At 39.1% G+C, this 24,193-nt stretch overlaps 1 protein-coding gene across 6 annotated transcripts in view; it reads right to left on the bottom strand.

Annotated features, from left to right (window-relative positions):
• il15ra (interleukin 15 receptor subunit alpha) overlaps positions 1-19,780 on the bottom strand; it is a 40,823-nt gene extending 21,043 nt beyond the window's left edge. For 2 of the 6 annotated variants that reach the window (XM_037538729.1, XM_017696934.2), the window contains exon 1: positions 19,249-19,778. In XM_037538729.1, the coding sequence (XP_037394626.1) occupies positions 19,249-19,396 (148 nt within the window). In that variant the 5' untranslated portion in view covers positions 19,397-19,778. Of the gene's footprint in view, positions 1-19,248 lie in introns of all 6 variants that reach the window. The other 4 variants (XM_017696933.2, XM_037538731.1, XM_017696937.2 and 1 more) reach the window with 3 other exon arrangements.
• Between the last annotated feature and the right edge of the window lie 4,413 nt (positions 19,781-24,193).

The raw sequence follows: 24,193 nt of genomic DNA, 5'->3' as shown, positions 1-24,193 counted from the left end.
CTTACAACTTTTATTTTCACAGTCCATATACTGCTGTTAGGCTGTCTGCTAAAGCTAATTATTAAATTATATAAATATTTTGCAAATTATAGTGTTCTGCAACTTTGTTCCATTGCCACAACACATTGACAGACAGCTATTGAGGTTTTCCTTTTTACCTGTGCCATATAATATTCTGTTGCTTTGGCTCACATATTTACGGTTTACAAGGAAACATTAGAGAGTAGTGAGATTCAATAGTTAAAAATATACAACATCATGTTTTCCTTTTTTAGAGATTTAGATTTTTAAAAACTAAATCCATGTGCATTGTTTTTAAGTGTTTTTAACTGCTCCAGTATTCAGAAGATATAGACATATCATCACTACTGAAAACAGCCAATGATGCAATTATGTATGTAGATCTATGTTTTAGCTGTACAGAGAAATGCTAATTGCTTGATGCCTCAGTCAATGTTATTAGCCTAGTCATCATAATTTTCTTCACCTCAAAGCTTTTAGCTGGAAAAATGTGACCTATAAAGAATTAATTACCTATCTATACATTCAGAGTATAAAGAGTGCTTGGGTCTGATGAGCTGCATCCAAACAGGTGAATGTTTTTGCTGCTTTTCTCTGATGTTTGATCTGGTAATGACATAGATCCACTTGCTAGTCAGCTCTGTCAATGCATTTAGTAAATCTATGGGCTTCAGGTCAGTCAAAATCAGGTACAGAAAGCAGGTAGGATCAGCTATTCAGAATCAGCTTAGACTGATTAACCCTAAAACAATGGTGGGTTGCTCATAAGAAACTTTCTTGATATTACTAGAAAGCAACACTGCAAATTATTGTTACATGTAGAAACACTACTATTTCTATATGAGCCAAATTTCAGTTTGTTCTGTTATGAGTACAATTTGTTAATATGCTCTCAATAGACAGAAAACCACTGCGCCTTGTAACTGCTGCCCTGATATTTCTCAGTAGGATGACAGAAGACCACAGTGTAATCTTAAAATACCACATAATTCCATAGATCTTCAGATGGTTAAGCATTTTAGTCACTGAAATACACCCACACATACACAGTTTAAAGTTTAAAGATGAATTCAGCTGATATTTCTGTATAATGCTTAAAATGTCAGTCAACCAAAGTCATTTTGGTTTTGTTGTAGAGAAAAGTCTTTACAGTAGTGGTGGTAGGAACCAGGGATCACAATGTTTTTAATGCAAATATTACATATTTATATATGTAATGTTGATCATATTAAAGGATCCACTGCCCAAATAATGCTAGTTTTGTGGTGATCTTGTGGGGGTCCTATCCATTAAATAAGAGGGTAAAACAGGGCTAACTAATCATGCCAAACAGATGGACTACAGACTGTAATTATAAAACTACAAAGTGCAATTATATAGTGAAAGGACTTGATCAAATGGACAAAGAAAGTGTAAGTGTATTTAAGTGATGTGGCCAGTCAGTGTATGGTCCATATAGGTGTATCTGATATCAACTCCTAAATCAGCTTGATATTATGGTCCATTCAGACGGTATCCAATATCCAGTACTGGTACTGGACTTAATCCAAACTTGGCTGAATTTTGCCCCAAATAAGCAGTTGGCTAGCAATAAATTAATAATATTGATTTTGGCTGTTTGACAGTTTAATGATAATTAAAATGCACTTGTGCTCTATTCGAACGCTGCTGCTAATTGTGCATGATTCATTGTGCTAAATAGCCAATAAGTCATGCACAGTGTAACATTATGTGATGTACATGCCAGTTTGGCCTATTGAAGAGCAAATACTGTTATTGTGACTCTGGCTAAAAGAAAGTACTGAAAATGTGATTGTTCATTAGTTCAAACAGATGATTTCCAAAAAAACATCCATTGGCCAATTTGGCTATAAAGAAATTGGAACCAGGTACAAAAAATAAAATCATAAAAAAACATGCATCATGCAGACACCATTACAAAATGCTGGATCAGAGATTGGATGGTAAAAAAAAGATAAATCTGACTCAATGCTGTAAAATCTAGGCTGAACTACCACAGAGTAGCATGAGTATATACTAGAATTTCATTATTTAGTATTGTCTATTTTTGCACACATCTGTTCTTTCATAATTAATAATAATAATAATAATTTCAGCACTGAAAAATCTGCGACCCATAGTAGAAAGTCTAGCTGAGCATGAGAGGGACAACATAATGAAATGAGATCAGAAATGTATGTTGGAGCTAGACCACATAAAACTTTTAAGGTAAGAAGAAGGATTTTCTACTTAATCCTAGAACTAATAGGAAGCAAATGCAACTGTTGAAGAACAGGAGTAATATGAGCTGTGCACATGGTGGAGGTAAGAACCCTGGCTGCTGAGTTTTGGACATATTGAAGACGCTTGATTAGTTTAGCTTGAAGGCCACAGAAAAGTGAGTTACAGCAATCAACGCAAGATAAGATGAAGGCATTGATGAACATTTTATCATCAGCATCACTAAGCATAGGGTGTAAGCGTGCAATGTTAGGCAGATAATAAAATGCAGGTGACTAGCTTAATGTCAGACTCAAAAATAGTGAGAGATGAATCAAGAAGACAGCCAAGGTTTGTAACAAATTGGGCTGGCTTAATAGTGACACCATCAATGTCGACTGAGAAGTTCAGAACTTAGGAAAGTGAAGTTTTAGCTCCAACTAACAGAAGTTTTAACAGCGTTTAGTTTCAGGTAATTGAGTTTTGAATCTGTAACACAAGAACTTAAAGCTTGGGTGGAGGCAGAGAGGGAAGTAGTGCTATGTTATCAGCATAACAGTGAAAGTTAAAACCATGGTTGCGGATGATCTAACCGAGTGGGGAGATGGCCTGAGAAAGAGAAGTGCAGGCTGCAACAGGGAAATCCAGATAGACCTTATTGAATTTATCCAGAAAATAATCAAAAAATGCTTGACAGAGCATTGGACAGAGGAATTCTGGGCAGAGGAATTCAAGTTTTAAAATGCATTAAAAACCAGCTAAGGAACCACAGGACTAGCTGCCTAGCTGAGTTGTAGACTGTGTTCGTCTTAGGGGGGCCTTGCTATCAGCTGAAAAACTTTTGTTGTTGCACTGTTAAAAAGATGGGCAAGAACAAATGTATCCATCTCCACGGATATGACCTCTCAAACACAACCCTGGTTATTTTCTCATTGCATTACTGCATTCACTTCCCAAATTCTTATATTTAGCCCAAATGAAACATCAGTAGCTGTAGCATAGCTAAATCTGTCTAAGCTAAAACAGACTTGCTTTTTGTTCTTCACAAATTTACTATGTAGCATTATTGAGACTAGTGCTCTTGCTTTAACATTTAACACGCATTGGTCTCTTTCCACTGTGTCCATCAACCTACCCTCCGTCTGTGTTTTTTCTTTGTTCAGAGCTCTTTACTGTTCCTTTTCTCCCATTTAGTGTCTTTCATTTCCTCTCCATGTTCCCGCTTTCATAAACACGAGATAAGGAAAGCTGAAACTTCTACTGCAAGCCTTATTTCACTGGATCCATTGGCAAGAAAACCTTTATGCCTATTATGCAATCTTTAACCTGATTCACTGCCAAAAAAACACTTATGTCTACTAGGCCTGTGCTCGATGACTTATCTGCAATAAAACTCTGACATGTGATAAAAAATTCTTCTATTGTTGGTTTAAAGTAAACAGTGTTATGATGTTCATTTTCGCACAGCACTGGATGGTAAAACATTGTGTGACATTCACAATTCAGTTCTTAGTTTAATTACTAGAACAATGCACTTAAATGTCAAAGATGACAGTATACTATAACCACAACTTTTACTGAACTGCATCTTTATTACGTTTCTGTTTGTCAAAGTTTAAGCTTCAATTCACATGCCATCACTGTGCTTCCTTCCGTGTTCACTTCAGTGTTTAGGAACCGTATAAAAATTAGCTGACGTACTTAAATAAATCATTATGATGAAAAATATAGCAGCAAATGGCAATTCAAGGGTCCAAGCACTATACTGGAAGTAGGCCCAATGTTTTGGGAGCTTTTGGAAGTGGTGACTGGCCAATTCTAAGGCTGCAAAATGTCTGCTGTTTTTTCAGATATGGTGTCAGCGTCACAGAACCCAGGCCAGGATGGCACAAATAGCAGCATGTAAAATGTCACATCAATTTGACAACCTGTTACATAATGTTTTGTTGTCACATAATATTTTCTTGCTTGTTAAAGTGCACCCTAGTAATGTGAACATGGTATATGGCTCTACTAGGGAACATGCTTGAGAAATTTTGATGTGTCACTACAACACCCCCTTAAGGCCAATTTATCTCAACTCATGGGTTTGAGTAGCAGGAGGAAATGATGAAGTTTCATGTTTCATGAAGAATTTGTTTTAGCAGAATAAGAACAGCAATGCTAACAATTGCAATACTGTTTCAGTACTTTGTGTTTGAACCCCTAATAATAATAATAAAAATAAAATAAATGTTTTCCTTATTGCCATTTATAGATTGGGTGGTCTGGGAGCATCATTAATGGAACTAGATTTTTTTCCATGTAACTGTGTACAATCATTTGGTCCTTTTAAAATTCAATTTACAGACAAAGTAAAGGACAATGGGTATTTTCAGATTATGACAAAAATTGAAAATCGACAAAATTGGAGATGGAGGTTTTGTTCTGACAGCAGCAATATACATATTTCCAACATTCCTGTAATATTTCAGCTTCTACTATAGGTGACTATATTTTGCTATTTTGCCGTATTGCTTTTAAATAGTCAGTTCAAGTTATAGCAAATTGTTATGTGTAAATTAAATAAAAACATAGGTGTTCTCCGCCCCACATCTTTGTTGAGATTTTTACTATGACCCTTTTACTCTGAGTTTGACAACCCTGTTCTACAGCACCTGAAGGTTTGTCCTAACCCTATATGTCCAGGGCAGGAACCATTCAGGAACATTACTGCTTAGGAGAGTGATCCAGGCTGTGGCAGTGTTGCCTGAGGAAAAAAGTGCAGAATGTTATGAAACAATCTGTGAGAACATGCCTGTGGTATGAGTTGTGTATTGTGGTTCAGCCCTGATTCTTCTGGTTTTGGACTTGTAGGACTTCGGGTAAATCTCTGAGGAAGAGGAAGGTTATCCTATCTTTACATGAATGCCACAAAAACATTATAAAAAGAGTTTATGCTGTGGGCCAAGCCTCAGAGATGTTTTTCATCGATTCCTGGCAGAGAACTATGCTCTTTTTTTGTATTTAGATTAAAATATTTTTGTTAAACTATGAAAAAATATTTGTACATTTTTCTAAAAACAGCAAGTTTTAGTCTTTACAGGCAAAATGCCAGGACAACTACACAGAGAGCTCCAATTATAGCCTATCTATGATAAATTGAAAGAAAGCAACTCAATCAAGATCAGTTGTTGAGGCAGGATAAAATCATAGTTTAAACATGCTTACACGTGAAACATGGTGAATAGCTGTAAAAGCCCCAGTCCACCTGCATCTGTACACTGTATTGCCTCAGTCTCTTCAAATGTGCATGTTAAGCCTCTGAAAACCCTCATGGAAATATTAGCATGATGAAGAGTTTAAGATCAACTGTTGCATGAATGGCCCTGTGATCAATTTTACAGAAAAAAGACCAAATCATCATCATCATCATCATCATCATCATCGTTGACCGCTAGTCCAGATAGGGTCGTGGCAGCAGTTGGGACAGCAGAGAATCCCAGATGACACTGTCAACCACAACTTCCTCCAGCTCATTCCCAGGGACCCCAAGCCGCTCCCAGGCCAACTTGGAGATGTAATCCCGCGGGTCCTAGGATGACCCCGGGGCCTTATCCCGGTAGACTGTGCCTGGAACACCCCCACCGGGAGGCATCCAGGGGGCATCCGGATCAGATGTCCGAACCACCTCAGCTGGCTCCTCTCAATGCGGAGGAGTAGCGGCTCTACTCTTAGCTCCTCCTGGATGACCGAGCTCCTCACCCTATCACATAGCGTGTAGCCCGCCACCTGACGAAGAAAGCTCATTTCCGCCGCTTGTATTCGTGATCTTGTTCTTTCGGTCATTACCCACAGCTCATGACCATAGGTGAGGGTTGGGATGTAGATCGACCAGTAAACAGAGAGCTTCGCCTTTTGGATCAACTCCCTCTTCACCACTACAGTCCGGTACAGTGACCGCATTACTGCTGCTGCCTGTCCCAGCCTACGGCCGATCTCACGATCCCTCTTCCCATTACTCGTGAATAAGACCCCAAGATACTTAAACTTCTCCACCTGGGGCAGGTCCTTTCCTCTTACCTGGAGTGGGCATGCCATCCTTTTCCGGGCCAAGACCATGGACTTCACACTCAGCTGCAAACCGCTCCAGTGAGCGCTGGAGGCATCTATGTGATTCCGTCAAAAGAACAACATCATCTGCAAATAGCAAAGATGCCACCCTCCGGCCTCCACACATAATGCCCTCCTAACCCCAGCTATGCCCTGACACTCTGTCCATGAATATCACGAACAAGAGTGGATACAGGGCACAACCCTGGTGGAGTCCAATGCTAACACTGAAAGAGTCTGACTTAATGCTGAGTATATGGACACAGCTCTCACTCCGGGGGTACAGAGATTGGATGGCCTGGAGTAGTAGCCCCGGCACCGCATACTCCCGGAGGACCTCCCACAAGATATCTTGAGGTACACGGTCATAAGCCTTCTCCAAGTCCACAAAACACATATAGACTGGGTTGGCAAACTCCCATGCCCCCTCAACAATCTGTGAGAGGGTGAAAAGCTGGTCCATTGTTCCACGGCAGGACGGAATCCACATTGTTCCTCCTCAATCTGAGGTTCAACTATCGGTCGGAGTCGCCTTTCCAGCACCTTTGCATAGACTTTCCCAGGGAGGCTGAGCAGTGTGATACCCCAATAGTTGGCACACACCCTCTGGTCCCCCTTTTTAAAAATAGGGACCACCACCCCAGTCTGCCAGTCCAAGGGCACTGTTCCCGAGGTCCATGCAATATTGCAGAGGTGTGTTAGCCACGACAGCCCCACAGTATCCAGAGCCTTAAGCATCTCTGGATGAATCTCATCCACCCCCAGTGCCTTGCCACTGAGGGGCTTACCAACTACCTCAGTGACCTCCACCAGGGAAATGGAACTTGACACCCCAGGAGCCTCTGGCCCTGACTCCCGTGAGGGAGGCACGTCTCCCGGATTAAGAAGTTCCTCAAAGTGCTCCTTCCACTGAACGACAATATCCTCATTTGAAGTCAGAGTTTCTCCACCCTTGCCAAATACAGCTTGGGCGCAACCACCCTGACCTCTCCTGAGTCGCCGGACAGTTGTCCAGAACCTCCTTAAGACCGAACAAAAGTCTTTTTCCATGGCCTCACCAAACTCCTCCCATGCCCTGGATTTTGCTTCTGCCACTGTTGCAGCTGCCATCTTTTTAGCCTGTCGGTACCTATCTGCTGAATCAGGAGTCCTTCAGGCCAACCAGTCCCTAAAGGCCTCTTTCTTCAACTTGACGGCCTCCCTCACCACCGGTGTCCATCAGGAGTTTCTTGGGTTACCGCACTGACAGGCACCCACAAGCTTTTGGCCACAGCTACGCCTGGCAGCTTCCACAATGGAGGTTTTGAACAGGGTCCATCCAGACTCCATGTCCCCTACCTCCTCCGGGTTCCCAGCATACCCTCACTATTCGCTTGGGCCTACCAGATCTGACCATCAGTTTTCCTTGCCATCTGATCCAACTCACCACCAGATGGTGGTCAGTTGACAGCTCAGCACCTCTCTTTACCCGAGTGTCCAGAACATATGGTCCCAAGTCAGATGAACTGACAACAAAGTCGATCATTGACCTTTGACCCAAGGAGCTCTGGTACCATGTACACTTATGAACATCCTTGTGTTCAAACTTGGTGTTCATTATGGACAATCATGCCTGGCACAGTATACAAGTCTGGCTCCAGGGGTAGGTCCCAGGGGATAGGTCAGGGTACACGATTTTTCGTGCACAATATGCATGGAGTAATTAGTCTGGGTCTTCACTCCAGACCTGTTCTCCTTGGGAGACCCTACCAGGAGCATAGTGCTCCCGAAGACTTAGCTCTGAAGATCCCTAGACCACACAAGCCCTTCCGCCACGACAAGGCCCCGATCCAGGAAGGGAAGTTGGACCAACTGATCTATTTAATTTGACATACTGTAACTTCTTGTACACTAGAGATGATTTTCACAAAATGTAGTGATTACCTTTTTTTTTTTACCTTTTACAATCGCCAAGAAACATTTCATTGCCAAGTGGACTTTTTCCAAAAATCTTCACACCCCTCTTTAAGCACTATGATTTATTTTATACCATAAATGTTTAAAATACATTACATTCACACTTCCCTACTAAAGTAATACTTTTTCAATCACAACAGAGTTACCAGAAACACTGTTGGCATTAAGGTAGATTCACTAATCGACATTAAATATTCAAATCTTTGAAGTAGTAAAGAATGATTTGCTCTATAGTTTTGTTATAAGCTGGTCATGTAAACTGAAGATGCAGAACTGAACAGAAGTTGATTTTAAGTATTTTGAGGTTTGAATTGATGAGTTGAATCAACCATTTAAATTGGCTGAATCCACAGAACATATTTTAGATTAAACTGACAAACTATTTGTTACAGTGAAAAAAAAACACAATCATTATATCAGAAACAGTATAAAACAGAATGGTACATTTTTACTGTGTAGAAAAAAATAAAGGAAACTAAAATTGAGGTCAAAAAGGTCACAGATACTGTAAATGCTTAGTTTTCCTGGTATGCATTATTTTCTCCTCCACATGACGCCCTGTTTTGCTTATGCACGTACGAATAATGAGCTGTCCATTGTGCACAAAATAGCTCCAGATGTGACTCATTTTTAATGAAAGATCAAAAGGGAAAAACAGATGGTTTGTATGAAGCCATGACTTTTTTGCAGCAATAAATAAAACAAACAAGATTCTAGGATTAGTCATATAACCTGCCTACCAGATAGCCCCTATTTAGTGACCTGGTTCCAACCCCTGTGATATGACAAATTAATAAAATGTAAATGAACTGTTCTCATCATTTTTAGTGCAGTTTTAGATTTAAAATGTATATTACATTCATTACAGTTACATACCAGAATAACCCTCTGAGCTAGTGCAGCTCTCAAGCTGTTACTGCTATAGTTTCCTTTCCTGATAATGATCTGCTGACTGTAAGGAAAAATGGCAACTTGAGACATTTGATGGGCCACTTTGTTTAGTAGCTTCATGACTTAATGACTTAAAGTGAAAAACTGTGCACACACAGACCCCATTTCCAAAAAAAGTTGGGATGCTGTGCAAACTGTAAATAAAAACTAAATGCAAAATGCAATGTGCCAATCATTTAAATCTTACAAAAAACAAGATATATAATGTTGAAACTAAGAAATTTTTTTTGTTTTTTGAAAAATATATGCCCATTTTGAATGAATGATAAAGGCTGGTAAAGTTGTATAATGCTAATACTATTTGGACACAGGCCAGTAACAAGAAAAAAAGAACATCCCAGAGAGTAAAGTATAGATGAGGAGGGCTCACCACTCTGTGAAAGACTGCACGGTAAAATAGTGCAACAATTTTCATCATCTACGGTACATAATAACATTGAAAAAATTCAAAGAATCCAGAGAAATCTCTGTAGGTAAAGGGACGAGGCCGAAAAACAGTATTTGCTGCCCAACTGTTACCCTATCTGGATTAAGCGGTCAACGACAATGAATCATCATTCATTGCTATGGCTATGGCCAGATGGGTTTGACTTAAAAATAGCCAGTTTAAAAAAAACCTTTAATTTAAAAATAGCCAGGCAAAAAAGTACCTCATCTTCACTGTGAAGTATGTTGGTGTATCTGTGATGTTGTGGGGCTTTTTTTTTTTCCAAAGGCCCTGGACAACAGATATCATGTATCATAGACTCTATTAAATACAAGGAGATATTAAAGAAAAACCTGATTGCCCTATCCAGGAAGATTGAACTGGGCCGTGCTTGGTCTTCCAGCAGGACAACATTCCAAAGCACGCCTGAAATTCAACTTAATAATAATTCACTGATGACAAAAACAAGGTTTTGCAGTGACCACCCCAGTTGACTGGCCTATACCCTTTAGAGAACCTGTGGGATGAGCTAAATACGAGAGTCCGCAAGTGTGAATCTTGGAACATGAAGGATCTGTAGAGGTTCTGTATGGAGGAATGCTCTTAGATCACTTGTCATGTGTTCTCCTGTCTCATTAAGCAGAAACCTCAGCTGTTATCATTAGCCACGTTTACATGAACCCTTAATAATCAGACTAATAGCTCCTCCTAAGGATGCAGGGTGGGTCACAGCAAAACAGAGCAGAAAGCAGAAACTGGTCAGCATGTAAACAAAGATTTTCATCAGACTGTTGAGTAGAGTGAGTTTAAACACCTCAGTCTGTAATCCAATTGCATTCAATCGGATTGGCAAAAATCTTTGCATGTAAACACAACCATTACTTTTGAAAGCTTCCTTTTACAGCCTATTTTGCTCATGTTTGCTAGGAGTTCTAATATTTGTGGAATGTACTGTATGTTAGGTACAAATAATCTGGTAATAATTCAAGATATCACATCACTTAAATATTTAAAAACTCAGTTATGTTCATGAGTGGTGATAATACTGTATTTCTGTGGTTTGCTTTAAATAAATCAACTGACTGAAAAATTGTTTTTTAAATAGGTAGTAAACAAGTTACCAAGTTAACTCACTTAACAGTCACCAGACACATTCTTAAATCCTAGTTTATCTTTTCATTAAAATGTTCTGAAATTTTTGGCTTGGTATTGTTCAGCCAAGTTCATTTTGTTTTCCGTAATTGTTTTTAAAACCTTTTATAATTAATCTAATTATTAATTAATCTGAATACACTGCATAAAGAATCTCACTGAAAACAAATTAATAATCTACATCAAGGGATGTTACTCTCTCATACAGTGAAAATCCATGCAGAGTTGAAATAGAATTATAAGTCTAATTCACATTGCCTGTTTGGAAGGATGGGCATTACTAACCACAGTGGATACGAATGTCTCTGGCACATCTGTAAATAGAATATAGAGTGGAATCCACCACATACAAAAAAGCACAATACAGCATAATGCTTAACAGCTCTGAAATAGCAATGCTAGATGACTAATACCAATCAGATGCTGCAGGACCACGTTATAACTGACCAGAATGAGTTACTATATTTTTCAATAAAAAGTGAGAGAGGACTACTCTAAGTGAGAGAGGACTACCCTAAGTTGAAATCTGTTGTAATGTCTGTTCGATGCAGTATTGCTGTAGGCACCAATATTACTGCACTTAAAGCAGTATCAGTAGATGGAAATTCACATGTTTATGGTGTTGGTTGACAAGCAGCAGTAAAAATGCTCAGGGCAAAATTTGTAACGCCAGTATTTTGTCTTCAATATTTTATGTGTGTCCCGTTCACTCCTGCTTATATCTCTGAGCCTCTGATTCTGCCCGAGTTTAATAAATGTTAGTCATTCATACTGTTAGTAGTAGCGTTTGAGGCGTAGATTTCATGGCTTTGTCAAAGCAAAAGGCCGCAAAACCCCACCACTGCATGATGCAACTGACTGTTTTGGCCAAGCTGGTGGGGCTAGTGGACACACAGGTCTGGCTAGCAGGCTGATATGCTAAAGACTAAACAAAAGCTAAAGGCTATTTTAACCTCAAGAGACTTGTGATTCCTTGCATATGACTCTCTATTGTTTGCTCCCTCAATAACAACCTGGACTAACAACAACTCAGACTGTAACTGACTACACAGGAGGAAAGGGAGCACAAAAAGCTAGACTCAGTTAAAACCACCTCCTTTTTCCTGCACTCTGTTCAATTTATCAGTTCAAATCAAATCAAATCAAATTTATTCGTATAGTGCTTTTTACAGTGGATGTTGTCCCAAAGCAGCTTCATAGAATTCCAGAATTCCACAGAGTTCCACTACCATATAGAGGCAATTTGTAACTCTATATTTACAGACCACTATATATATTTACACACATACACACACAAACAACAAAATCTAACAAGTGAATTCCATTCACTCAAGCTTGATTAATTTTCTGTATTGCAAGGGAAGTGAAAGTGGTATTGGCACCTCCCTAGTTATAAACTGGGAGGCTTTTATGAACAGTGAGAGATAATCTGGCATCTTGCTGATTGTCTCTCTAAAAATAAAGAAGGATTCTACCATATTGATTTGTTTCATGTTTTTTTTCTTTAGTCTCCTAGGATCTCTCAAAAGTAATGTTGTTTCTGGGCTTGCAAACTGTGAAATAACAGTGCTCAATCATAACATACATAGCCCATACTATGAAGATTCTCCTCTTTCAGTATAAAGAACGAGGACTTTTATTATAATAAAGGTGGTCAGTGGTGGGTACTAACTAGTTCCATTTTCTCAGTCACATGTACGTCAGTAAAATGTGACTTTACTATTTTCTAATGATGATACTTTTATTTATGTTAAAGTGTATTTATGTGGAAAGGAATTCTCTTTACTCACATTCAGTTTTGGGTTTAATTTCATTCATTCAATTTTTGGTTCAGCTCCTGGACTGCTTTACTGCTGTTCGCAGCTCTCATTTTGGAGTTTAATATTTTATTTTAGACTAAAAGAACCCAAAAAAAAAAAAAAGTGTAACAAACTTCAACTCCTACACTGACAGATGCTGGATGGGAGACAGTTCTGGATCGCCGGCTGGCCAGTTTAGCATCCGTACTCTTATTACGAGTCATGCTGTTGTAACACAGGCAGAACGTGACTTGGCAACTGAGGGGTTGAAGGTCACGGGTATTTATTTGAGGTTTATGCACATTTTATTTGCCTTACGCACAGATATTTCTCAGATTTCCCTGCAACTGTTGATGATATTATGCAATGTAGAGGGTGAAACACTACATTGTATAAACACTGTAAAATCCCTGCAATTGCTTGCTGAGGAATGTTATTTGTAAGCAGTTTTTTGCTGATGTATTTTTGGCACAGTGACAAGCCATTTCAACATTTGAGAAAAAGTAATTGATGACCTGTTCTCAAACGGCATAACTGCTCACACCTTTCGTTCACACCTGCTCAAGAGTGTGTGTGTAGATTCTGTTCTTACCTAAGAAGTAATCTCAAATAAGAAAACACTGGTGAATGTCATAAGTTTTGTGAACACTGCGTAAGTGGGTTTTTAAAGAAGATATTTCTTCCTAAGAATGGTTGGTGCATGAATTGCTTGAGGAGGAAAGTGCTGTGAATTAGTGGTACTATTTGCATTCTCTTTTTGTTTGACAATTCCATTAATTTTTTAATTTGGACACATTGTATATACCATGTATTGTATCCTGCCTTCTGCCCAATGACAGCTGGGATAGGCTCCGGCACCCATCTATGATCAGTGACATGACTGGGCATAGTGAGCAGATTCAGTCTGTCAATATAAATTCTCTAGCACTACGCAGTTACTGCCTCATGGTGTGCACAGCTCACTAAACCAGAACTCCTACTTTGCAGTAAACCCCCTCTGGGTTAGCATAAAAAGTCAGGAACCCTGTCTAAGTTGAGCTTGCTTCATGAGACCCCAGCATCTCACCTAGATTTATATTCTGACCTCTGCCAGAAAACAAAAGTTTGAAAACAAAACTAAAACCAAAACAACCACAACAAAAAAATGCTGCCATGGGTTTGTTTAAGGTGGTTAACCTCTTAAATGGTCAGAGGGACAACATTTTATTACACAGTTCTATAATCTAAGTACTTGTACTGCAGTCCCTGTCGTTACTGAATAATGAGCCTAACTATGTAATAAGCTGGGGATTGTAAGGGTCATCAAGTCTCGTATCTTTAGGATCTCTGAGATGTTAATAGCCCCTTTAACAGGCCTGGCAGCAGGATAAAGCAGACAAAGAGCAAAAGAAAAGAAACAACTATTTTCACTCAATGAATGGCTAGCAGTATTGGTGCGCATTAGGAGGCGGGTTCTGTCACAGTTTCTTCTTGCCCTGTGTTGTAGCCATCACTTGTAGTTTGTTTTTGTTATTAATGTCTGCTCACACTTATATCCAGCCTCCCTGCACTTTCCATACATGACAATTGATATTTTGTTGATGTTACTGAGAGTCTGTTGAGTGTTTTTCATCCAAAATGTACCACTCAAAATAAAGTGTCTACCATAAAATTCCCAATGTTGTACTATGGTATTACAAATGATCAATCTGAAAATGTCAAATTCCCGATAATGGGAGAAAATGTTACATTAATGGTAAAAATGCTATTACAATAACGAAAGAGAACCTTGTACTGTATCTTCAAAAGAGGTTACTTTACAGGAGAAGGAAAAAACATGCTTTACTTTTAATGCAACTCAACAGAGTTTTTTACAAGTCATTTTGGCCTGTTTCTTTTGATCCGTTCTTCATGAAATGTAAATACAATGTAAAGGGCAGTGGGTATTTTCAAATTATGTCAGAAACTGAAAAACATCAAAAGTGGAGATTTCTTCCCACAACAGCGACAATTAAGGAATTTTTTACATTAGGTTTATTACCCAATTAGGCCAGATGACCGCTGGGATAGGCTCCAGCACCCCTGAGGGAGAAGCGGCTTAGAAAATGGAAGGTTTATTTTTTGAGTTAAGTGCAAAATTCTGCTACACTTCTGGGATAATTAAGTTGGGGAATTATTATAGTGCTACAAACCCTGTCTATGGCTGGGAAACAGGATAAGAAAAGGAAACAAATAATTATTTAGCATAATACATTTAAAAATATTTACACATGCATGTGATTTATTTGCTTTTACTGTTGAAGTTTTTAGTTAATTTGGAGCCTTTAAAAATCATTAACAGATCTTTTTTTTACTAGGAAATATCATATCAGGCCTGGTGATAGCAGATTTAGTATTAGCACCCTTACTCTACTTGGCACTAGACCTTTCTCATAGGGAATCTGGTCTACATCAAACACCTGCATGTTTATCTGAAAAACTAATTAGGCAATATGATTAATGATTATAGATGATTTAAGGTTAATTCATTTCTTTTTAATGTGGTATGTTTGTTTTTGCCTAAATAGATTAAGTGCTACGTGGGTCTCAGTGTATTTACACAACAGGCTGTGAATGTAAGGTCTCTACAAGATGACACAATGTCTACCAAAAGTTTGTGTTCACAGCATGTTGATTTTATCAGCATCTTTCCTAGCGCAGAACACCTCACCACATCCTTTCTTTCCGGAAAAAGTATAAAGCACATCACACAAAGTAGAAGAATGTGACTCTATGCCATTTTTTGGACACAGATGACACTTTGCAGAACTTCTGAAGGCAGCAGCTACTCTGTAATCTACCATGTGATCTGGCTATTTTGGCACCTGCCCAATTGAAAACAGTGGCACCACATTGCATCAAAACAAATAAATAAACAAAAATACCAGACAGAATAAACCAATGTAAACCAAATTCACAGGCACTCAGACTTACGCGGGCTACTACCCAGCACAATCTCAATGAAAAGCTACCTGAAAAGTATTATTATCCCATGAAATGGTTATGAATATGTTGCCTGATTTGTTTTGACAGAAAACTACACAAAAGCCTCAACAACTACATATAACATGAAATCTTTTGGTATTTAGTATGTCCACTTTTTGCCTTCATTACAACTTCCATTATATTTTCCAGACTTTTCTAAAAAAAAGCTGCAGAGATGTTTATCCACACCTCCAAAGGTCAGTCTTAGAAGTCGGTTGCATTTTCTGCTTGTTATGATCCAAGTAATCCAAACACATTCAGGCATGCTAAGGTCTGGATTCTGGGGTGGTCAGTCTATTGTTCTGACAACACCGCCAGCTTCTTTATTTGATTTGCAAATGTTATTTTTTGTCTATTTCCTTTTCTCAGTATGGGCTTCTTGACAGCTACACATCCTTTCAGACTCATAATGTTGAGTTGTGTTCTCACAATAAAAGGACGGACAGAAACAACTGTGGATTTTTTCAGATGTGAAGCAAGAGTGGAGCTTGATTTTCTCCTCTCTCTCAAAGATGAAAGCCTTGGTGACATGTTTGGTGACATGCGACATATTTGGTGGGCTACCAAGTTTTGTTTGGTTGTTAGGAGCAACTAACACCATATGGCTTTTTTCATGCAACACCTTATCTTGTATTTCCTCAGAACTAGCTCCAGAAAAAACACTATGTCTTAATAGCTTTTTGACAAGAATTTAAATAAATGAAGGAAGGTCTGGTCACTGGTCATTTTGCAGTAAAATGCCTGTATGTGTGTTGTGGACATCATGTGGCTGGTTCCTTTCATCACCACTGTAGTGAAATGCAAGCCTCTACAATGCATTATTTTACATCAAACCACTCCGAGTAACTTTGTCAGTGCCTGAATTATGCAGAAATCTTCAGATATTGGTGCTTTTCCTTTGAGATTAAAAAAAAAAAAAACAATCACGAAAAATGACAATAGGAACAACAGGATATCAAGAAGCAAATAATGGAGTTAAATTAAACCTAAATGCACAACCACCTTATGCTATATTCTGATCAAAGCCACAGCCCATCCGCTTGTCTGCTGTACATGAGAATTATGCAGGTTAGTGTGTATATCTATATATAGAAAGGGAGGCAGTTGCGTTATGGAATGTATGTATCATACATGATGACAAATGTGTCATTATATATATATACATATATATACATATATGTGTGTGTATACACCCACACACACACACACACACACACACACATGTATACACACACACAGACACACACACGACGGAAAGCAAATCTGCAGCTTCTGGGGGAAAAAAAAGTGACTATTAGTGGAAAAAGGAATCGGTCACTAAAACATTGCCATTTCCTCAGAACTGTGTGGTCTAATTCACAACAAAACACAACTTAACAATGACATAATTATCTTTTTATGAGCCAACATTCCGTTTATTCTGAGGAATCTAGCTGCTGCTCTCCTAATAGGCAGAAAAAAGTGCACTGACTTTACTTGCTTTGAATGCGTAAACTGTTCCGCATGGCAAGAACACTGTCACGCTGGCGCAGAAGACGCAGAGTCAGCCATTTTCTGGGGTTTTTTTTTTACATAAACAGGCAGAAACAGGAACAAACTCATGAGTGGGGAAATTAAAAGGCAAAGGTAACACGACAGTGGTAAACACTCCCTTCCCCCTAATTAGCTAAAGAGAGGACATGACTTACCACAACAAATCCCAGCTTTAACACAACATCTAACACATTAGATTTTAACTAAATAAATCTATTTAAAATCTAGATTCCAAATAGATTTAAGAGAGAGGCACACAGCATTCTGTGAGTCCTCTATGTGTTCCTCTCCACTCCAGTGGCGATGCCTCAATACATTAAATCAACTCTTGCTGAAAGTGAGAACTGAAAGACCAAATGGTGTTGATTTAGCATATTTTATTCACGTGGAACTGACATGCAAATTTGAATTAAATGGAAACTCCAGTACTTTTTTTTAAGTGTCTGGATAATTGGGTCTCTAAGACATAATTCATTAAGTATGGTCTGATGGTAAATATTTCATTGTTGAGAAAATTACACAGACAATTTCTTTACAGTGGTGCTGACAGGAACCAGTGTCCATAACGTCTACCTATACATGTCTTCTGAGTTTGTATATGTAACGTTATCATGGTAAAATGATGATAAAGCTTTAGGGGTTATTTAGCCTTACAATATGCTACATGGCCTATTCCATCAGGACTGTAAAATTACATGTTCTCAAAACTGTCATAAGATAATGTCACAAGCATCTTTAAGGCTATTCAATTAAGTGCCTTTCTGCAAGGGAGCTTTCAGAGACATTAAACACGTCTGGTTTCCATCACCACAACTGTGAATTCTGACAGCAGAATCAAACCACATCAAACCACTCTGAATGACTCAGAGTATATCTTAAAGACTTAATAATGCAGAACCCTTGAAGAACTGGTGTAAATCCCCTTTTAAGTGTTGCTGGTCAGGTTTCACACTCTCGTCTTAGGCTCTACACACTAAACAAGATGGTCCTTCAGAGGTTCTTTTGTAAAGAAAAAAGGTTCTCTATAGAACCATGAACACTCTTGCTTAAAATGTTCTTTGCATCATGAAAGTTCCTTCAGTTTAATTGTGAATGTGCTGTAGATGGTTCTATACAGAACCTTTCTGAAAAGGGTTCCATGTAGCGCCAAAAAAGAGTTTTCTACAGTAACAACATAAGAATAGAAGAACCTTTTTTGGTGCTAAATACGACCTTTTTCAAACAGGGTCTGTAAAGAACCACCTACAGCGCATTCTCCATCGATCTGAAGAACCCTTTCACGAAGCGAAAAGACATTTAATCATGCAAAGAGTTCTTTGAGTGTTCACGGTTCTACACAGAAACATTTTCTTTACTAAACAACCTCTGAAGAACTGTCTTTTTGTAGAGCTTAGTCTTGAATTTAGTGTTCTAAATTCCAAAAAAAAAAGCTGTTTAGGATCCGGGGGGAGTTTATAAAAACACTGCAAGTCCAGTATTTTCCTGTTCTGCAACTTGGCAAACACATGATTAGTTTCTGTGTTCACTTTATTTTGATATGAGCCCGATTGGCTGACATGCTTACAGCAGGCAGAGATACAGAAATACACTGAACCCTATAGGTGCTGCGCTGCTATTTCTCATAAAGGTGACAGAAGCTCTCTAACATTTTTTAAAACAGTTTTTCTGGTCCAAAGAGCCTACAAGCTGTGTAGTTTCATTATTCCGCAACTGAGTCACGTCGATAACAAAAGAACTGGCAAGCTACACGAGCTTTTGCGCGCATAGCCTTGGGCAGAAATGCCTTGACCCACAGAATAACTTCCACCTGTGTGCAGTTACATACCACAAACTGAAGACAGGCGCACAGTGAAAGCTGCATAATGTGGTTCACGGAGCGGAGTACTTACTGTGGTCTTGTAAACGGGTTGTTGGGTCAAACATAAGGTCAACTGCGGTCCGTCAGAGGTATTTTTAGTGGACTGTTTGTAATGAAACGTTGGCAGTGACTCGGCAGACGGATCATCTGGCGACTTACACACAGTACGCGGCGTTAAAGCAGCTGACTCGCAGTGTGTACGCGTTATTTAGTCAAAGTAAAGGGGTTAAACTTACCGTACACCCCAGTGAAGGTGTGTTTGGCCGCAGTTAAAATGAACAGAAGAAATGATGTCCGCATGTCCAAAGCAACGAAAACGACCAGGAGCGACGAGAGCGACTCCGTCTGCTGGTAAATGACACATATTTTAGGAAACATGCACATCTCAGATCACTGAGGCGGTGACGACGGTTTCCTTTCCAAAAGAAAAAAAAACAAACAACCGCCAGGCTTTCACTTTCACTTCAGCCTCGCCGTCTGCTACGCTAACACAGCAGCGCCTCAGGCGATTCTGGCCGGGATGAAGACGCTGAGGACTGAAGACGCTGCGAGTGTGGACTTCATCCACCCAGCATGCCCGAGAAGGCGGCGATGAGCGGAGTGAAGCTCCGTCCGCCGCTCAGTCTCCCCCTACTGGATCCTGGACCTTGGATTATCGCTGATATCCGAGGTTAGGCTGTTCTGTGTGCTCATAGACGCGTGTTGACGTGTCAGAAGCGACTGAGAGAACCCAGAACCGAGCCCTCGCGATCATACCCTCCCCTCCCGTCTGAACACGTGAGCGAGCGTTCGAAACGTCATCGAATAATCGAATAATACATTATAACGCTCCGGTGTCGCCGAATCCCGACTCCCCTCGCGCGCACGCGCTTCACATGAGCACATAGATGTTAAGGACTGCACGCAGGACTTCTTAGGTTATTCCTGTGTGTAAATAACGCTTTATCAATCATTTCCATCCACAGCAAACACAGCAGGATCTAAAGCCAAACAAAGACTCTCACTGTGATGGTTTAGAAGCGTTTGTTGTTGTTGCAGTACTTGAGAACTGGTGGGATTGAATGGCTTTCAGTTATAACGATAAGTATTACGACATATTAAACACAGCTTTAAACCTCTTTCTGGATCAATAAAGTCATCTGATGACCTGATGCTGCAGTATTAGCTGACTTTTTTTCTCATCATTATTCAGCAACAAGACTTTCATTGCTTTCATAGCTAGGACAAATGAACAAATTGGTATACAGTACTGCATAAAAGAGTTGCCTATAATAAAAAAAAGGAGTAATGACTTGTGATAAAGGAAATGGCCTTGTCGCTCAGGATGCATTCGGCAAACTGGAAAACAACAACTTGAATTTTTTATTGTGACTGAGAATTAGGTTTTGTTCACTGAGAAAATCAGTGCTATGCGCTGCACATTCTGACACCAATAAGTACTGCCAAAATTCTACTCCTCCACTATCTCCCCTGTTTACTTTAGAGACATTTGCTTTATATGTTGTAATCTATGAACCAGAAGTCAGCAGAATAAGTTAATCATTCCAGTCATAATGCATCCCCAGAGATAAGATTGGCATAATTTTGACAGGTTCACAGTACACCTTCTGACTATGTAAAAACTGCTGACTTTTCAACCAAAATTAATCTCAAACTACTACCATTACAATTGTTATTACTACAATTTTTAATTATAGGCAACTAATTCTCAGTCACAATAAAAAATTCAAGTTGTTGTTTTCCAGTTTGCCGAATGCATCCTGAGCGACAAGGCCATTTCCTTTATCACAAGTCATTACTCCATTTTATTATAGGCAACTCTTTTATGCAGTACTGTATACCACTTTGTTAATTTGTCCTAGCTATGAACGCAATGAAAGTCTTGTTGCTGAATAATGATGAGAAAAAAAGTCAGCTAATACTGAAACGTCAGGTCATCAGATGACTTTATTGATCCAGAGTTTTAAAGCTGTGCTTTATCTTTCTATCTGAACTGAATGAATTAGTCACATTAGCTTCATCTATGTCACCTGCTGTTATGTTGCTGGGCGACTTTAATATTCATGTCGACACCTGCTGTGCACCCTCTACTGCACTCTGCAGTATGTTTTGAACGTTTTAGACTGATTCAGGACATTGATTTCTCAACACATATTCATGGTCACACACTTGACCTGCTCTGTACCCATGGTTTAAACGATGTTTCAGTTTCTGGTTCCATTGTTGGCTTTTCTGACCATAAGCTCATTGAGTGTGGTCTTGGTTTAGCCCTGCCTAAATCCTACAAGAAATCTTCTATTTCGTTTCATAATCTTAACTCTATTCCCACTAATACTCTCTCTAAACTTCTCCAGACCTCCGCTCTTTCTGATCATACTAAGCTGTCCTCTCCTGAAGAATTTGTCGCATGCTACAATAGCACTATCTCTGAAATACTCAATACCAGATGACCAGATGTGTTCCTGCTGCTCGTACTTCACCACATTTCACTCCAGAACTTAGAATCATGAAAGTTAAAGTTAGGCGTTTAGAGCACGTGTATAAGAAAACTGGTCTTTCAGTTCATTTCACACTTTTTACTGAGCAGTTTTCCATATATAAAGCTGCATTAAACACTACCTGCTCCTCTTTCTATTCTGATCTTATAAACTCTGGCAGTCACAGGCCTAAATCTCTCTTTCATACTATAAACAAACTTCCACCTCCTTCACCACCCACCTTGAACTCCTCTGCCCAGTGTCAAGCATTTCTGAATTATTTTTTGGATAAAATTGATAAGATCTATCTGCATTTCCCTGTTGCAACTGGCACTTCTCTTTCTCAGGCCTCTGTTTTACTCTCACCTGATAATTGACTCTCTGTTTCTCCCCTGTGAACTCTTCCACTGTGTCTAAGATTATTTCCAAATCCTCTATTTGTACATCTCAACTAGATCCTGCTCCTGCAGCTACTCTTAAGCCTGCTTCCTCTGTTATTGCTCCTCTTATAGCTCATATGATCAATATATGCTTTTCATTAGGCCCTGTTCCTCCATCTCTAAAAAATAGTCACTTCTATCCTAAAGAAACCTGGGTTGGACTCCTCACTGGCCAACTACAGACCAATCTCCAATCTGCTTTTCTTAGCAAAAGTTATGGAAAGAGTTGTAGCCTCTCAGCTGCATGACTTTCTATATGAGACTTTTCAGACTGGCTTCCCTACACAGTGCTGAGTTCATATGCGTGTGAAGGCAGATGAGCAAATACTTTTGCCAATATAGCTTATATATATGTATATATACACACAATGTACATGCATATGAACTTGAGTGATATATATATATATATATATATATATATATATATATATATATATATATATATATATATATATATATTGTGTGTTTATATATATATATATATATACATATATATATATATATATATATACTCATCAAACTATATAAATATAAGTGAGTCAAAAGTCACGGGACACGTTTTGTTTTATTTATACGTTTTAGATTGGGGTGGATAGATTGGGGTGTGTTAGATTGGGGTGGATCAGGTGTGTTAGATAGTGGTTCAGAGATGACTAAGGATGTAAGCCAAGGTTCCTCCAATCCTTAAATCCAGTTTTGGAGGGCTGGTGTGAGCACAGTTTGGTGATTTTCCTGTTCAAACATGCCTGGTTTAATCTGTTGCCAGGTTTTGTGGGTTTGTTTGAGAAGGGAAATCACCAAATAGTTCCACGTACTGACGCTCCAGGGCTGGATTTAAGGAGCTCTGGTGTAAGAAGTTCATTATCATGGTCCATGGAGCCTCCTGCCTAACCTCATCTGTCAACCTTTCCATCACCATTGCAAACAAGAAGGGGCTCAAAGCTGATGCCTGATGTAACCCTACCTTCACCTTGAAACCTTGAAATGAAAAATATAATTTAAAACAATGTGTTTAAATGTCCAACAGTACTGTCCCTCATTACATTCCTCGGTCTCTCTAGAGGGTCTCTCATTTGCCATCTTTCTGTCACAATTAGGCATCTGGCTTCAATCTAGCAACATGGGCAGAGAAAGGGAAGTGCTTATATTACTTAGGCACCCTCGCTTTAAAAAATGGGCTTTTTTATGAAGTGGCTTATAAATACTAGGAGCTGTAATTTGGGGGGATTATTCAGTTGAAATTAGTTCATATTAGTAATTTTTGATTCAGTCAAACTGTTAACGTAGTAAAACATTTTAGCACATACTATGAAAAAACAAATTTCTTCCTGGCTTCATAATTGAAAATTGTGTCATATCTGAAACTAGACCATATGGTCAAAAGTATGTGGACGCCCCTCCTAATTATTGAGTTCAGGTGTTTTAGCCACATGCATTGCTAACAAGTGTAGAAAATCAAGCACATGAAATGAATATTGAAAAACTATGGCAGTAGAAAGAGTCAGACTGATGTGACCTCATAATACAGTTCCTGGAATTTCTGCCCTGCTTACACCCAGTGAAATAGCATCTAGGATCAAGAATAGCTCTGGCACAAAGTGGTAGACCATACAAACCCACAGAGCAGGGCTGCTGAGTACTGAGGCGGATATCCTGTTGCGTTGCTCACTACAAAGTTTAAAATCTTACTTCTCACTTTCAAAGCTTTGCATAATCTTGCTCCCCACTACCTCAATCTGACTTAAAGACATTTTTCTTCCTCCTCCTCTGTATAGGTTTTTTTTTGTCTTGCTATGTGAAGCGACCTTGGATTTGTGAAAGGCAAATGTAATTTATTATTATTATTATTACCAAAGAATTCCACACCGCCTCTACCAGCAAAAATCTGCCATTTTTGTCATGTCTGCCCCACAGTCTATCCGTGTTGGCTCTATGACCCTGGACTGTCTCGACCCTTAATAAATCTCACTTAATAAATCTTGCTTATCTCAGCATGTGCATCCGCCTCCTCGCTCGCCGTTACAGAAAGACCAGCCACCAAACTGTCATGATTGGCTCCTCCCACTCCATGTGCTTTTTTGTATTGGTTTTTGTTTGATGTTTGCTTTGTTTCAATCTCTGTCTGTGTAGTTGGTTTGATTCTGGTTCATGTCATGTCTGTCCCACGATCTATCCGTGTTGGCTCTATGACATTGGACAGTCTCGACCCTGATTTTGTATTTGCCCTTAATAAATCTTGCTTATCTCAGCGTATGCGTCCGCCT

This window comes from Pygocentrus nattereri, chromosome 1 (assembly GCF_015220715.1).
Source record: "Pygocentrus nattereri isolate fPygNat1 chromosome 1, fPygNat1.pri, whole genome shotgun sequence".
Classification (NCBI taxonomy): domain Eukaryota; kingdom Metazoa; phylum Chordata; class Actinopteri; order Characiformes; family Serrasalmidae; genus Pygocentrus; species Pygocentrus nattereri.
The sequence above is the reverse complement of the archived record's forward strand: the minus strand, read 5'-3'. Positions and strand labels throughout refer to the sequence as shown.